Below are 18,008 nucleotides of genomic sequence, written 5' to 3'. Positions count from 1 at the left end.
CTGCTTCTAAAGTTGTGGCAAAGTTCTAATGCAGATCTCTTACACTGTAATACTGAACAAATCAGATATTGAGACACGTATACCTTGAGATATTCTGGGCAAAGTTCTAAGCTCACTATTATAGAATGTGCTTTCCTTCAATCGCCTCCACTGAGAATAATAAGATCCAGTATTAATTAATAGGATATAAAAATCAGAAGTACATCCCAGGGATACAACTAGCTGACACCCAAAGAGCAGCAAGAAGAGAGCAGCACCTGCCAACGGACCTCGATAATTCCCCGCAGTTCACCTCTAAAGGCCCCCTCCCCTTGGAGCTGCGCAAGCGTACACTGATTTTGCACCTCTCTCCCTCATTCCTCCGCCTCCAACATCCCTGCCACACTTGATCTGCCCAACACGCAGGCGCATCTCCTCAAGTCCAATCCCCACCCCCGCCTCTTTCTCTTCAGTTCTTCCCCCTCCTCTTCCAGCACCTCCGCAGGTTCAAACTCTTCTTGGTGAGAGTGGCGGCGATCTCGAGGTCACGTGATGAGCATCCTGCTGCCCAACATGGCGGAGTTCGACACCATCTCGGAACTGGAGGAAGAGGAAGAAGAAGAAGCCGCTACGTCGTCGTCGCCGCCGTCGTCTTTGTCGTCTGTTTCTGGGCCCGATGATGACGAAGAAGAGGAAGAGGAGGAGGAGGAGGAAGAAGAAGAGGAAGAGGAGGAAGATGATGAGGAGGAGGAGGTGCCGCCCCCGCCTCGGGTAGTGAGCGAGGAGCATCTGCGGAGATATGCCCCGGACCCTGTACTGGTGCGCGGCGCAGGCCACATCACTGTGTAAGCAAGAAGGGGCCATGAGGTTTGAAAAGGCTGTGATTTGGAGACAGAGAAATGAGAAGACGAACGAGGGGCCTGTGGAGTGGGGGGAGGGCTGACTGAGGCGTACCTGGTCAAAACGGAGAAACGAGGGTGTATAGAAGTAAAGTAAGTAAGGAGAATGTGAGCGTGTGAAGAGTAAGCGTATGACTGGGAACTTAGGGGTTTGAAAGCCAGAGAGAGGTATTGGAGTAGGGGTGAGTTTCCTTTCGTGTAGGTATGGTGGCAAGTGAATATTTTCTAAACTGCAGGATGTACTAGAGGGTTCTTTGCTGCCAGGATCGGTGTCTAGTGGAAAAACGGTGACTGCTGTGACATGTGAAGAGAACTAGGTTTGGATTCTAAAAAACAGAAACGTGATGTTTTCTGAATAATGTAAACATCCATCCACCTGCATATTCATCCATCCATTCTTCCTGTCTAATCCTTATATGAATGAATACAGTCATTCTTTCCCTGTTTAGAGCACTATTCAGTCTGACGTTCCTTAAATATAGGCAGCTATGGAAATAGAAAGAGCAGGGGATTGAGTCTGGGGTATCTTGCAAGTGCGAGTGCTTCTTCCTGGCCCTGTGACCTTGGTCATTTGCTTCCCTTGTGTGGGCCTTGGTTTCTTCATATGCAAAATGAGGATTTGGAGTAGGTTGTTTCTAAAACCTTTCAGCTACGTGATAGTTTAAAATACCTCCAGGGGATTTTTTTTTTGCCTTAATACTAAATATATTAATATTAAATGTATGTGGAAATTAATCCTTCAGAAGGTGAGGATGGTTTCTTAAAAATTTGCCAGTATGGCTTTTTAAAAATTGAAATCTTGTATCATATTTCATAAAATAAAATGAGAAGGGACTTCACAACATTTTAGTTGCAAAGCAGAAAAATTGATAGCTTTCTGTGTTTTGAAGAGTACTTCCTCATATTTATTTGCTTGAATTGTAAATACTTGAAAATTTAAGTATTGTGTTAGTATTCATTCTTAATTCTGCTACCTTTTATTGCTTTTTTAAGTTATTTTTTAGTTGTAGTTGGACACAATATCTTTTAATTAGTTAATTTATTTATTATTTTATTTATGTATTTTTATAAAACTAACCAGCTTTAATACCAGTGTAGGTCTCTCTTAAATACATGTTCCCCAGGACAGAGCCAGGGGCCTGCTCTTGGCAGGAAGAGTGGAAAGGAAACATGAACAAAATGGAGTGGATTGGCAGGGCAGCCTGCCAGGGATGGAGCTGCTCATGGGGCAGGAAAGAAGACAGCAGCTTCCTCAGGTCCAGTTATTGCTAAGGCCTGGTGGGCTCTGCTGCTCTCCTAGCCCCAGAGCAGTTCCCAGGATGGGTTGTCCCTCTGGCTCTGGCAGAGCCTACACCTGGGCTTCTCTGATCTGGGAAGAGCCCTGTGGTCCAAAAGGACATCAATTTATTTATTTTTATGTGGTGCTGAGAATCAAACCCTGACACATGCTAGGCAAACATTCTACTACTAAGCCACAATCCCAGCCCAGTGTGAGTGATATTGCATGTAAGTATACCTATCAGTTTTCTTTCTTTTTTTTTTTTTTTTTTTGCAGATGCTGGGGATTGAACCCAGGGCTTTGCACATCCTAGGCAAACACTGTACAACCGAGCTATATTCCCAGGCCTCTATCGGTTTTCTTCTTGATATTTTTAGGAGAACTATTTGGATCCAATGTATTGAAATACAGAAAAAAATACATCTCATGAGATTTTTTTCCTTATTTATAGACATTACACATTCTTTATATTTCTTAAAACGTGGATGTTTACCCTTGATAGCACACTTGTATAGAAATTAGTAGGGGTTCTAGATTAACCAAATCCCAGGGATTCATAAAATCGTTTCATTAAAACTAATCTAAGGGCTGGGATTGTGGCTCAGTGGTGGAGTGCTCACCTAGCATGCATGAGACACTAGGTTTGATCCTCAGCACCACATAAATATAAAATAAAGATATTGTGTCCACCTAAAACTAAAAAATAAATATTAAAAAAACTAATCTAAAAAAGCTGAAGTTATTAGATATAGAATTGGAAAAGATGGCTGGGTACAGTGGTACACGACTGTAATCCCAGCAGCTCTGGCAGCTTGGGAGGCTGAGGCTGAGGCTGGAGGCTTGGGAGGCTGGTGGAACGCAAGTTCAAAGTCAGCCTCAGCAACTCAATGAGACTTTGACCCCTAAATAAAATACAAAATAGGGCTGGGAATGTGTCTCAGTGGTTGAGCACCTCTGGGTTCAATCCTCAGTACCAAAGAAAAAAGGAAAAGAAAAAGATGGCCAAATTTGCCAAACAGCACATTTCTATAAAAACTTAGCACTGCAAATTTTTGATACTTCCCAAATCAGTAAATGGAATGCCTCTTCTGTCAGCTGTTTTTTAGGCATTACAGTGATGCATTGTTAATTTGCATTTATGTGTAGTGAATATTTCATAAGATTTTAGGCTTTGAGAATGCTGAAGCTATCTCTGGTGACTTGCCATTGTTACAGTGTAAAAAGACGTGATTATTTCCATATGAAAGATAAGTGAGATCTAAATAGAATCTTTTAAAAATTTATATTATATGGCATAGTCTTTCCTTGATAAAGTAAATAGAATTCAGAGCATGTGCTTCAGACTCAGTTCTAAGTTTTCTAGTGAAATCATGTTTCTTGTTGGCAGAATTTTATTATGCTTAAGCAACCTGGGCACAGGAACTTTAATTTGTGCAAGGTTTGAAAGGCTGATATATAGCTGTTTTCAAAAAGATGAAAAGGGAGAGAAGAAGAGGGAAGAGCAACTAAAAGGACACATTCTTCTTTGCCTCAATCTCCTTTACTACAAATAATTGTTCCAAGAAATTAAAAATTGGGGCATTGAAAACACTTGACAGGGCTGGTGTTGTGGCTCAGAGGTAGAGCACTCACCTATCATGCCTGAGGCACTAGGTTCTATCCTCAGCACTACATAAAAAATAAAATAAAGATATTGTGTCCATCTATAACTAAAAATTAAATATTAAAAAAAAGAAAATGCAATAATTGAGAATCACCAGCTGGGTTGGCTTCAAACACATAACAGATTCTATATTTAATGAAGTCGATAAAATGGCAGCCTGAGCAGTTCCCAAGTGCCTGTTTGTCTGATACTAAAGAGCCTCACATCTTGGGCTAATATCTATCAATGATGAATAATAAGTGGATGAGATTGTCTAACCTCTGTGGACTCACAGTTCTTAATGGGTTGTTTATGAAACAGGTGAGGTATTTTATTCATCAGCAATCATTTCAGCATTTTGCTAGTGGCTAGTAAGTGAAACTCTTGGGCCTAAGGTTCTTTGAGTTAAATATTCTCTTTATGTGCTCAGTTTCTAAAGAGAAAAGTTAGAGAAAAATAATCCCTGGTAGGCAAAAACAGGATTGCTACTTTTAGCCAAAATTATAAGAGAGAAATAGCATAGTTTGCTTTTCTTCTTACTTTTTTGATGTGGATATATAGTTAGTCCACATCCACAGATTGAACCAACTGCACATCAAAAATATCTGAAAAAAAAATCACATCATATTGAACATGTACAGGCATTTTTCTTGTCATTATTCTCTAAACAATACAATGTAACATTTACATGGAATTTATATTGTATTAGTTATTGTAAGTAATAATAGAGATTATTTGAAGTATACAGAAGGGTATGCATATGTTATATGCAAATACTGTGTTGTTTTAATATAAAGGATTTGAGCATCTAAGGAGTTTGATACCCAAGATGGGCCTGGAATCAATTCCTCATAGAATACTGACAGGGGCAACTGTACATAGGTCACCAGGGAGTGCTTTAGGAAGTAAAATAATACTTTCTTTTCCATTTAGAATATAGAAAAAAACAAAATACAGGTCTGGCTTTACAAACCTAACCAGAATATTTCCTTTTTGATATTTATATGGGGCAGCAAAGAATTAAAGATAATTTTTTAATTGCTGAATTGTGTAATACAGATCAGAAGTGATTATGAGTGTTCAGAGAAAAGGAATCCATATTAACTTGAGCATTCAAGGCATTATAGTGAGGTTGGAACTAAAGGCTGTGTACAATTTGAACTAAGGACAGGAAGCAAGAAAATCATATGGGCAAAGACAAGGCAGTGGCAATGGGAAGGAAAGAATCATTATGAGAATTTAAAGGAGCAAGTGACTGGATTTGGGGAATATTTACTTTAATAAAGGTGCAAAAATAGGAGAGGGAGGGGGCAAAAAAATGATACCAAGGTCTAGGTTAAGGGAAGAGAGTAAAGTACAAAGAGGAAACAGTTTCCAAGAAAGGGTTACATCTAATTTTAGATATGTTTTATTTGACGTCATATATTCTTTTGTTACCAGGGATTGAACCCAGGGGTACTTAACCACTGAGTCACATCTCCAGCCTGACAATGTATTATTTTGTGGCAAGATATCCAAATGGAAAATTTCATTTTACAATTGAAGATGAAGGACTAGAGCATGTTGGAAAAATACCTGTTACTAGAGAAAATAGATCGGATGGCATTAGCATAGGTGAGATTGTCCAAGCTATCAGATGCTAATGAACTGCAGACTTGCCTTTGTGAAGCAAATGAGTTAAAACTAAGAGTTGGTGTAGAATGAAAAGAGTAATATAAAATAAGCTTAATAAATATTCCATCTATTAAAAAATATCAGATTTTAGCCTGGCACATGCCTATAATCCTAGCTGCTCTGGAGGCTAAGGCAGGAGGATTGCAAGTTCAAAGCCAGCCTCAGTAGCTAAGCAAGCCCCTAAGCAAATCAGTGAGACCCAAAATAAAATATAAAAACGGGCAGGGGATGTGGCTCAGTGGTTAAGTGCTTCTGGGTTCAATCCCTGGTACCAAAAAGAAAAGAAAAAAATCAGATTTCAAAGGTTAATAAAGGGAAATGAAAACAATAGAGGGTTCCTTTATCTGGTGATAAGTACACCTGAAATAAGCAAAGCTTAAGAATTTTTCGGGGCTGGGGATGTGGCTCAAGCGGTAGGGCGCTCGCCTGGCATGCGTGCGGCCCAGGTTCGATCCTCAGCACCACATACAAATAAAGATGTTGTGTCCGCCGATACTTGAAAAATAAACATTAAAAAAAAAAGAATTTTTCTTTTGTTTTGGTACTGGGGGTTGAACCCAGGGGCACTTGACCACTGAGCCACATCCCCAGCCCTATTTTGTATTTTATTTAGAGACAGGATCACACTGAGTTGCTCAGCACCTTGCCATTGCTGAGGCTGGCTTTGGACTCATGAACCTCCTGCTTCAGCCTTCTGAGTCACTGAGATTACAGGTGTGCACCACCAAGCCTGGCTAAGAATTTTTTTTTTTAAGAGAGAGAGAGAGAGAGAGAGAGAGAGAATTTTAATATTTATTTTTTAGTTATCGGCGGACACAACATCTTTGTTTGTATGTGGTGCTGAGGATCGAACCCGGGCTGCACGCATGCCAGGCGAGCGTGCTACCGCTTGAGCCACATCCCCAGCCCCGGCTAAGAATTTTTTAAATAATAAAAATATTCTAAACATTGTGATAAATACATCTGTCTATATCTACTACTTATTTGATATCTAGTAAAGGAATGGCAGAGCTGGCAAAAAGCTCAAATGGTAGGAAACTCCAGTTGAGGTAAAAGTATGCTATTGACGTTGCATCTAAAAGGCATTTAGATATGATGTGAAAATAAAGCTCTACTTTAAAATATATGTCTTTCGGGCTGGGGATGTGGCTCAAGCGGTAGCACGCTCGCCTGGCATGCGTGCGGCCCGGGTTCGATCCTCAGCACCACATACAAACAAAGATGTTCTGTCCGCTGAAAACTAAAAAATAAATATTAAAAAATTCTCTCTCTCTCTCTTAAAAAAAAAAACATTTAAAAAAAATATATGTCTTTCTTAAAAGTGAAAATCTATCAATTTTTTGTTGCACAAGAAGAATTTACTCTGTGGAATAATGAATCGTGTCTTTTTTGAGTAGTGATAAAGCCACTAAACAATTATTTATTAATTTATTTATGGTACCAGGGGTTGAACCCAGCACATTTGCTTAATCATCAAGCCACATCCCCAGCCCTTTTTGATATTTTATTAGAGACAGGGTATCCCTGAGTTGCTTAGGGTCTCGCTAAGTGGCTGAGGCTGGGTTTGAACTTGCCTCAGCCTCCAAAGTTGCTGAGATCACTGGCATGTACCACTGTACCCATCTTAAATAATGATTTAAGTGAAATGTGTTTCTTTCTGTTAAAATAGTTGTCTCATTACTGAATACTAAATTAGCATGTAAATACAAATATATTTTTAATACTAGAATGTCAATTACTCAAGCAGCAGATGAAAATTGTTATAAAATTTATGCATGGGATATCCCATCTGGTTTTAAGTTTAGATGTACTATTATGTCTGTAGATTTAGAGGGAATATGTATTCTCATTACATGTTGTATACACACCTGAACAGAGTTAATGACTGACTTTTTTGATGTAGTTAAAGTCTTTACAATTGGTAATTAATTTTCTTAACTATTTTAAATATAGAACTTTGATAAAAATACATTTCTTAACATATAAGATGTAGTATTTTTTGCCTAGACATATATCATGCTAGTGGCTGCTACATATAGAGAGTGTTTGTGCTTAAGATTGGCTCATGTCCTTGAAAATGAACTATTCACATAAATGATATAAGGAGAATATGAAATTCTTGCATAGAGTTTTAATTAGATGTGGGATTCCTAACATTTCTTTAAAGTCCCTAAGACCAAACTAGCAGTTGAATCAAACATCAAACAGTACAGTAACTTATTCAGTGAACTTTTCTGCAAACTTTTATTAAAAACCTACTCCTGTAATCCTAGTGGCTCAGGAGACTGAGAAAGGAGGATTACAAATTCAAGGCCAGCCTCAGCAATTTAGGGAGGCCCTCAGCAACTTAATGAGACTCTGTCTCAAAAAAAAAAAAAAGTGTGTGGAGGCTGGGGGAGGGACCCCATGTAGCTTAGTGGTAAAGTGCCCTGGGTTCAATCCCTGGTACTGAAAAAAACTACTGGATTGCATTATAGTATTATCTATAATGGAAGGAGCAAAATAACCCATGGTTTCTGTTCTCAAGGAGCTTAATACAGAACAGAAAAGGCATAGGGATCAGCATATGAATTTTGTTTTCCCCCACTTATTTAGTATATACATGACTTTGAGCAAGTCATGTAATTAATGTATTTATTTATTTTTTCTTATTGTCAGCTTCCTTGCCCCCAAAATGGGGATAATAATACTTCTCTTGAGGGTTTTTAAAGTTTTGTAGTAATATACTTAGCACAGTAGGTAGCCTGGTAAGTACATAGTTATTGGTAACTTTTACTCTTACTGCCTTCCTCGTGGAGTTCTCAATGTTTTTGTTTAAAATTGTAGTCACTATGATATGGTGTGACATTGAGGAAGTAACTATGTTGTCCCTACTGAAATCAACAAATAGGTGAGCAAAGCTAATAAAATTCATTTTGACTTCTTTAAAAATATTTTTATTAGTGTATTATAGTTATACATAATAATAGGATTCATTTTCACATTCATATATATAAGGAATATAATTTGCTCCATTATAATCCCCCGTATTTCCACTTTCCCTCCTTTCCTCACTTCCCCTGTTCTCCTTCCTGTACTATAGTGGTCTTCCTTCTATTTCTTGTCTTTTTAATTGATGCTTTATAGATTTGCATAAAAGTGAATTCAGTGTGGTATATTTGTATATGTATATAGCATAATTTGGTCAGTTTCATTCCGCAGTTCCTCATTTTCCCGTCCTCCTTCCCTCTCAGTCTCCTTCTACTCCACTGATCCTTCTTCTTTTATCATGGGATCCTTCCCCTTTTATTTCCTTATTTCTCTCTAGCTTCTGCAAAGGAGAGAAGACATTTGATCTTTGACTTTCTGAGCTTATTTCATTTAGCATGATACTTTCCAGTTCCATCCATTTACTGGTAAATGCCGTAAGTTTGTTGTTCTTTACAACCAAATAAAACTCCGTTGGTTTATATCCCACATTTTCTTTATCCATTCATCTGTTGATGGGCTGGTTCTATAACATGGCTATTGTGAATTTCACTGCTATAAACAGTGGTGTTCCTGTTTTACTATAGTATGCTTAGTTCAGTTCCTTTGAATAAATGCCAAGGAGTGGGATTTCTGGGTCATATGGTGGTTCCATTCCTAGTCTTTTGAAGAATTTTCATAGTGTTTTCCAAAATGGTTGTGATAATTTTCAGTCCTACCAACAAAGTATGAATGTGCCTCTTCCCCCACATCTTTGCTAGTATTTATTATTATTTTTATTCTTGATGATTGCCATTATAACTGGAGTGAGATAAAATTTCAGTGTTGTTTTGATTTGCATTTCCCTGGTTGCTAGGGATGTTGGACATATTTTCATATATTGTCTGTTGTATTTCTTCTTTGGAGAAATGTCTGTTTAGTTCTTTTGCCCATTTATTGACTCTGTGTGTGTGTGTGTGTGAAGTTTTGACTTCTTATTACATATTTTAGTGAGCATAATGGAAGAGAAAGCCTTAGAGGGTGAAATCTGTTTTCTTAAAATTCATTGAACACATGAAAGCCACTCATAAGGATCAATCCTTGAGTATATTGAAAGTAACTGTTCACAAGTTATTAAATCATATAGTTCCAAAGGCTACATTAATGGTAAAGAGGGATATTTTTATTATAACATTTGCTCTTTTTTAAAATATTTTTTAGTTGTTGATAGACCTTTGTTTTATTTACTTATTTATATGTGATGCAGAGAATCAAACTCAGTGCCTCACACATGCCAGGCAAGTGTGCTACTGCTGAACCCCAGCCCCAGCCCAACATTTACTCTTATAAAAGTTCTTTTACTATTAATTTGGATTAAAAGTCAGAGATTTACTTTCTATAACTATCATATTTTTCCTCCACTGGGCTGGGAGTGTAGTGCAGTGATAGAGCACTTGTCTTAGTATGCATGAGGCTCTGGCTTTGATCCCCCAGTACCAGAAAAAAAATCCAGGACAATTTTGTTTTTTAATTTAATGTTTTTTAAGACTCTGTATCTATTTTTTAAATTAAGTTTCTTTTAAACTGGTACAAAAACATAAAAATGTATATATTCAAGAAACATTTTAAAATCAGAAAACCAAAAGAAAAATAAACAGGCTTGTAACTTTTTTTAAAGAAAGGAAAAAGGTTAAATATGCTGGATAGAATATATTTTGTTCTTTGTTTTTAAGGTTTGGCTTGAGCAACAAGTTTGATACTGAATTTCCTTCAGTTCTAACAGGGAAGGTAAGTGAAATTTTGCTTTGAATTTTCCAATTTTAACCCATCGTTTTATGGCTTATTCAGTGTTATGACAAATTCTTTGACTCATTGGTAATTAAATAAAATACCAGGAAGCCTCCGAACTTGGAACCTGTGTTGGAGGTGACTAAAAGCTGTCTCCATGACTACCAGCCTCTGACCAGTTATTTCATCTGTTGTTCATTAATGTTGGCTATTATTTGTGTTCAGTTTTTTAACTTTTGCAGTTTTTCCAGCACAGGTAGCTATAATTGTATTCATTTAGGTCATTGATGTCCAATGTTTTCAAAACAACATTATTTTTAATTGTATCACCATTTTTTAAAGTGCCATGTGGTATGATTTGTTCTATATGTAAAGTATCAAATTTTTGGTTAGATATTGTTTTATCTTTCAAATAGTTTGAGTTTCTAAAATTGGACTCACTGTAAGAAATTATTACCTGTTTCCTTTATATTCATTAGAATAGTCTTGCATTGAGGCTTAATTCGAAGACTTCTAGCAAGGGTGAGAATGAGGCTATTTTCTGAACATCTTTTAGCATTGTTTTTCATTTTTTATTCTAATTTGTTATATATGACAGCAGAGTGCATTACAATTCTTATTACACATGTACAGCACAATTTTTCATATGGTTTTCATTTTTTAATTATGCAGCTATTACCTTTTGAAATTTAATTTACTTTTAATTTGTTCTCTCTTCTTCTAAATTCTTCCCTAAAATAATCTCCTTGTACTAATATTAGCTCTTTTTTGTCATGATGTGTTTTTCAGCCGTTTACTCTTCATTTTTAAAGGCCTAATTCTAATCTTCCCTGCCCTCCCCCAGCCACCTTTGTGATTGGGAGAAGAGAAAAAGATTCCAAAATAATTTCCTTTTACAAGAGGTATCTCAGAAATCATAAGACATTTCAGCTTAATTTATTTAACCCTGAAAGGTAATTTGTACTTTATTTGGCTCACAGAGTATACAAGCTTTGTAGTCAGGTCTTGGTTGCAACACGTTCTATCACTTCCTGGCTATGGGCTTTGGGCAAGCCACTTCTGAGCCACACTTCTTAGGTGAAAAAAAGAGATGATGCTGATAGTTACCTCACTTTTTTGTGTTGGATTAAATGAGCATGCATATATGCAATTCCTAGTATATTCTCAGGTACATATTAACTCCCCAGTGTTAGTCTGGGTTACTGTTAACTGTTCTCAGTGTATTCCAGTTTCACCTTGATTGTTTTTTTAGGTTACTCACTTTCTTTCTATTTCTAACTGCTTTTACCACTTTTTCTTCATCTGAGTAATAATTTATTCTTTGGTTCCACTACTAATTTGGGTATTGTTTGTTGGCCCTTTTTATATCTCCTGAAGTATAATATCAGATCCTTCCCTATAATAATAAGCATAGTACCAGGCTAAGTTAACATTTGAAAATACGTTGCCATTTAACTTTTAAAACACACAAAGAAACCCCTTTGGTGTGAGATTTTGGCCTTAATTTCTGCTGTGTTCTACCTTCTTATCCTTATCATTTAGAATAATTTACAAATTGAAGCAACAGATTAGATTTAGATTTTTTTATACAGATTAATCATAAATGTTTCCTCCAAATGAATAAAACAGTCATGAAAGTATCTCTTGAATTCTATATGGTAGAAAGATGATAAATTCAGTATTAAAGAGAATGAATTAAAACATCTGCAATAGAAGACATTCTCTACATGTTTTTGCATGTGTTGTCTTTAGTAGTTTCATCCAGCTTTAATATTGGCTTAGTATTTTTTTTTTGAGAGAGAGAGAGAGAGAGAGAGAGAGAGAGAATTTTTTAATATTTTTTAGTTTTCAGCAGAAACAACATCTTTGTTTGTATGTGGTGCTGAGGATCGAACCCGGGCCACACGCATGCCAGGCAAGCGCGCTACCGCTTGAGCCACATCCCCAGCCCTTGGCTTAGTATTTTAAGTTTGAATTACAAGTCCAAGAAATTCTAACAAATGAAAAACCTAAAACTGTCATTGAGTTCATTTCCCAGTGTTAGAATTCTGTTTTGTAAATTGTTTTTTTTAAATATTTATTAGTTTTTAGTTGTAGTTGGACACAATATCTTTATTTTATTTTTATGTGGTGCTGAGCATCAAACCCAGAGCCTCACATGGGCTAGGCAAGCGCTCTACCACTGAACCACAATCCCAGCCCCAATTGGTCATTTTTTGTGTGTTCCAGGAATCATTAGAATATCTTTTCACACCTCAACAAAAAATTCCACACATCAGAAAGATAGTATAATTGTTTTAAATTAGAGGAATAAGAATGGTGAGCTACTTTTGGTATATTCACACAGCCTAAATGGTCTGGGTAGGAGCTGTTCTTAAAGCCATCCCTTCTTTTCAGGTGGCCATTTTGTAGCACACATCATAATGATATGTGGATTTTATTCAAGTATGTATTATTTATAGTGTGTAAAATTTCTCATGTATTGGATAAAGCATAAATGATACTGTGATTTTTTCCTAGTGTGTGTTTGATGATAAGAAAATCACTAAAAAGAATTCTGAAGGTCTATTTATTTATTTAGGAGCTGGGGGTGGAACCCAGAGCCTTGGGCATGCTGAGCATGCACCCTACCACTCACCTCTACCCCTAGCCCCTGAAGGTCTGATTTTTTTAAAGTCGCATAGTAATAACATGAATTTTTATTAATTTTTTTAATGAGAAAATTTCTTCTGCAGTAAGCACTTTCATTTGTATAGGTTACTCTGAATTATCAAAATGCTTCTCTGATAACTGGGGGAAGAGACCTTACAGAAAAAATTTAAAAGAAAAAACGTTTGAATTCCAGACATAATAGCCCTTTTGTTAAAATATTTAAAAGTGAATAAATACAATAGCTCAAATAGAAAAAGTACTCTTTATGAAATCAGTTTTCCAACATGAATGAGATTGTAAATAGCTTTTGTGCCTGCCTGAGGTAATCAAAATTGCAGAGTGAATTCTGAAAACCTGAAAGGCCATTTTGTCAGAATTCATTTTTTGCTTCTTTTGTGTTAAGAAAATGCAAAGAAAAAGGTAATATTTTATATTAAGTGCAGAAAAGATTGTTTTCTGTGTTTCACTAAAGACCTTCTATCATAAGAATTATCAAGCAAGGTATATGCACACAGATTCTGGTAACCAGAAAAAGAAAGAACTCAGAACTTCAGAAAAGAAATTAAAGGGGCTGTGGTGGCCATTTTGTAGCACATGTCATAATGATATGTGGATTTTATTCAAGTATGCGTTATTTATAGTGTGCAAATTTTCTCATGTATTGGATAAAGCACTTGCCTAGCATGTGTGAGGCACTGGGTTCGATTCTCAGCACCACATATCAATAAATTAAAAAATAAAAGTCCATTGACATCTAAAAAAATATTTAAAAATAAAAGAGAAAAGAAAAGAAATTAAAGCTTCCGCCTCAGCTTGAAAGAATTAAATGATGTTATGGGAAGATTCGTGTGCAGTGTTAGGAATCTTAAGCCATAAAAATTTACCTTTACTATTGTGATCCAATATGAAAAAGAGATTGATAGGGTTGTGTTCCCTACAACTGAAAGAGGCAAACCAATCCTGCTGGGGTTTGCTTAGATTTTCTTCTGTTTGCACAGTCTCCTGCATCCTGTTATAAAATATTATGACCCTTTTCCCCACCTTTATGATGTAGTTTTTCTTTCCAAGAGAGTCAAAAGGAATGAAATGTTTCTTTACAGCCTACCATTCAGCTAGAAATTAAGGGGCTTCCAGCTAACCTTCATTACTAGAGATACTCAATTATATGGAAGTAAATGAGTAAGATGTTATTAACTCTGATTCTACACAGTTAACTAAACATGTCTTTCACATTGTTTAAAATTGAGAGTAAACCAGTTCTCATTTCCTATGCCTTTATCTCTAGAGATTTTATGACTTTTACTGTTATTCAGTACAGTTTTTTTCAGACAGTCTTGGCCTCCTTTTAAAGTCAAAATGAAGATCTTAGTTTATTGTTTTAAAATCTAGTAAAAGTTTTACTTCTTTATATTTGACGACTTCAAAAATTTGAATTCTCAATTTTATTGACTTGAATATTTTAATGTTTAATTTGTCTGTGGTAAGAGTATAAACTGAAACTATTTGTTAAAAGTGGAAAGTGTTAGTGGGGATGAAGGAAAATTGCCACATTTTAGAAATGTTTTTGTTTTCACTTCCAGAAACATGTAATAAAACATGTTTTATTAAAAAATCATATGCCTTGGCATATAATTTATTTTATTTACCATGTTTTTTTTTAAATCCAGATTTTCTAGACCCTCATTGTTATACAAAATTACATACAAGAGGAAGTGAGGGGAAAGGGAAAAAAATCAAGGGGGAGAAATGAATTAGAGTAGATGGGGTAGAGAGAGAAGATGCGAGGGGACTGGAGGGGAGGGGAAGGGGGATAGTAGAGGATAGGAAAGGCAGCAGAATACAACAGACACTAGTATGGCAATATGTAAAACAGTGGATATGTAACCGAAGTGATTCTGCAATCTGTATACGGGGTAAAAATGGGAGTTCATAACCCACTTGAATCAAATGTGTGAAATATGATATGTCAAGAACTATGTAATGTTTTGAACAACCAACAATAAAAATAAATAAATAAATAAATCCAGATTTTCTTTTCCCTTTTTGTTTTGTAGCTTTAATATCCCTCAGACTTTTAACACCCTTCTTCCCTGGTGGACATAGAGTTTTCTAAAGCTCCATAGCTCAGTTCTTTGGACTGACTCATTTCTGCATTTAACTTTTACTTGGTTACTTTTTTTACCCTTTATTTTTTAAAAAAAATATTTACTTTTTTAGTTTTAGGTGGACACAATATCTTTATTTTATATTTATGTGGTGCTGAGGATTGAACCCAGTGCCTCATGCATATTGGGTGAACACTCTACCACTGAGCCACAACCCCACCTCCCACCCTTTACTTTTAATATTTGTGAAGTGTACTTGTATTTACTTTAAAATAAAAATTTAGATTCTAAGCTTTTAAATTTGTTAATGGGCAGAGTAATAATTTTATTATTTGTATGAGTTTATATCATAATTTGCCATATTTAAAATGTATTATTGATTCAGAATGCACAATTTAAAGAGATTTGGTAGTGATATTATGCTACAGATTGAAGCTAAATGTGTATTTTTCTTTATTTTAACTTTTACTTGGTTACTCAGTAATTCCCTAGGAAAAAGAAAGTTGAATATCTCTCTTTTGGAGAGGTAAATCTTTTTTAAAAAAATATTCTTTAGGGACTTTGGTTCAGCAGTAGAGCACTTGCCTCACAAGTGTGAGGCACTGGGTCCGATCCTCAGCACCACATAAAAGTAAATAAGCAAAATAAAGGCATGCGGTCCATCTACAACTTAAAAAATATTAAAAATAAATAAATACAATAAAATATCTTTTAGTTATACATGGACACAATATCTTTATTTTGTATATTTTTATATGGTGCTGATGATTGAACCCAGTGCCTCACATGTACAAGGCAAGCACTCTGCCACTGACTCACAATCCCAGACCCTGGAGAGGTAAATCTTAAGGTAGTAATTTGATACCTTGTTTTTAAAAAGGACATGGGGGGGCTGAGGTTCTGAGGTTGTAGCTCAGTGGCAGAACACTGGCCTCCCAAGTGGAAGGCACTGGGTTTGATCCTCAGCAACACATAAAAAATAAAATAAAGGTATTGTGTCTGTCTACAACTAAAAAAAAATTTTTTTTTTTTTAAAAAAGAACACTAAGAGGCTGGGGATCTTGCTTAGTGGTAGAGTGCAAGTTTTAGCACACATAATGCTCTGGATTCAATATCCCACACCGCGAGAGAGACAGAGAAAGAAAAAGATCATCTTCTCTGAAGAATTGAAGAACTGAAGAGCACTGAATCTACATCCAAAATGTAGCAGTTATCTTTTTTATAACATATTATGAAATAATATATAATGTAATATAATAATATCCTTTTAATAATATCTAGGAAAACTGTGGACTATAAGTAATTACCTGATTAAACTGTCTGCTTTCAGGTGAGAGTCCTTGCAAAAGACAGCTTTTCTTTTTATCAAATCTACTCAGAGATATGATTTACAAATTTCTTTGTCAGAGTATTTCATTCAGGAAGTTCTAAGATGTAATTTCCATTCCCAGTGAGTATATAAAATAAAAATTATTATTCTGTTTTATAAAAGAGAAACTAAGACTGAGAAAAACTAAATAATTTTGCCTGGGATTTTTCATAGCTAATAAGAACTAGATTCAGATCTCTTGATTTATTGTCTAATGTGCTTAAATTATGAGTGTTTTCTATTTTCAGTTATAAGGCATGATTCTCTGAATCTTATTTTCATTTTTACCCCTGAAATTTTGGCACTTAATTGGAATTTTTTTTTACACGGTGATTGCCATTGTGTCATGTTATTGACAGGAAAATGAAACTAGTTTACTTTTGTCATGTAGGAAAAATTTTGAGCCTTATGGCTTGATAACTGTTGATTGTTAGGAAGAAAATCAGACTCATGTGCTAAGCAATTAACCTTATTGGATGATATGAACAATTCTAAGAAAGCTTATATGCTTAATGTTTTAATCATAATAGTGATGAATTCTTTGGTCATGTATTTATTTCTATAGCATCTGCTAATAGATATGTTTTGTATGTTGATTCTAAGAAACCTGTTAAAAGATAAAATGTAATAATTTATAAAATTTTAATACAACTTTGTATTTGGGAAAGTAGAGCTGTATAGTTTTGGTACCTAATGTACTAAGGAGTTTACATTTTAGAATACCTACTTTTCCTGCCAATTTCATAATTTTTGCTTTCATACTCTGATGCTGAAATATTTTCCCATAAATTTTGCAGTCTGATAGCTTTCTAAATTAAGAGTGATCAGTGTGTGGTCCAAAAATGTGATTTTACTGAGAACAACCTGTACACCTTTGAATTGTATAACCTTCAAGCAGAATTTTTGGTATAAATCTGATTGCTGGTCATGTTCATGCCTTTGAACTGACTTTGTCGTTTTCAGAGAGGCACAAGCAGCCCTTCCAGGAATGGAGGTAGTAACTAGAAATATTAAATTTGTGTATTTAAAGACCTTTCAACTTTCAAAATTTAGAGCACTTATGAGTCCATTTTATGCTGAATATCAACAGACTGTTTTGAATGTAATTACTAAGATATTATCTTTTGTTAGTGTAAAGTTTCCCTGTAAACATTGGCAAGTCTTAAAATTGTTAGGTTGCAACTTTGCCAGGGAGGAAAGGTTGAAGAGTTAGCATTTTAGAATTAATCCAGGAGTATTGCAAAGTTCTAACTTGAATTCTGTTTCCTCTGGTAGTATTTGTTTTTTTTATTATTATTATTGTCTTATGCTTCCAGTCTGAATTCAGAATACTTTAAGTCAGAGTACCTGAAGACTATAAACAATATTGCCTTAATAATGAGAATATTTGGTAACAAAACTGGTTGGTGGGTATCTTTTACCATCAGTTTTGCTGCTGTCATTTTATTGTAGGTCATTTCAAAAGATTTTTTTCAAACATCAGGTTAAGATCTGGGAGCATAAAATTATATTATTTTACTTTCCGATGTCTCCCAAGACCATGTGATACATATTTATGGGAAGAGATGGGAAAAAAGTATATTTCGACATTGTTAATTCCTTAAAATGTTTGTAATAAGACATTTTCCTTATGTTTAGAGACGAATAGTGGGAAGCTGCCCACAAATTGTTAAAG

General features: G+C 35.4%; 1 protein-coding gene across 12 annotated transcripts in view; it reads left to right on the top strand.

Moving 5' to 3' along the window:
* The first annotated feature begins 320 nt into the window (after positions 1–320).
* Chic1 (cysteine rich hydrophobic domain 1) overlaps positions 321–18,008 on the top strand; it is a 150,885-nt gene continuing 133,197 nt past the window's right edge. For all 12 annotated transcript variants that reach the window (XM_071606236.1, XM_071606234.1, XM_071606239.1 and 9 more), the window contains exons 1-2: positions 321–824; positions 10,153–10,207. In XM_071606236.1, coding sequence (XP_071462337.1) covers positions 532–824; positions 10,153–10,207 — 348 coding nt within the window. In that variant the 5' untranslated portion in view covers positions 321–531. The remainder of the gene's footprint in view (positions 825–10,152; positions 10,208–18,008) is intronic.

This window comes from Marmota flaviventris, chromosome X, assembly GCF_047511675.1.
Source record: "Marmota flaviventris isolate mMarFla1 chromosome X, mMarFla1.hap1, whole genome shotgun sequence".
Taxonomy (NCBI): Eukaryota; Metazoa; Chordata; class Mammalia; order Rodentia; family Sciuridae; genus Marmota; species Marmota flaviventris.
Note: the sequence above shows the minus strand (reverse complement) of the source record. Positions and strands in the feature narration are given on the sequence as shown.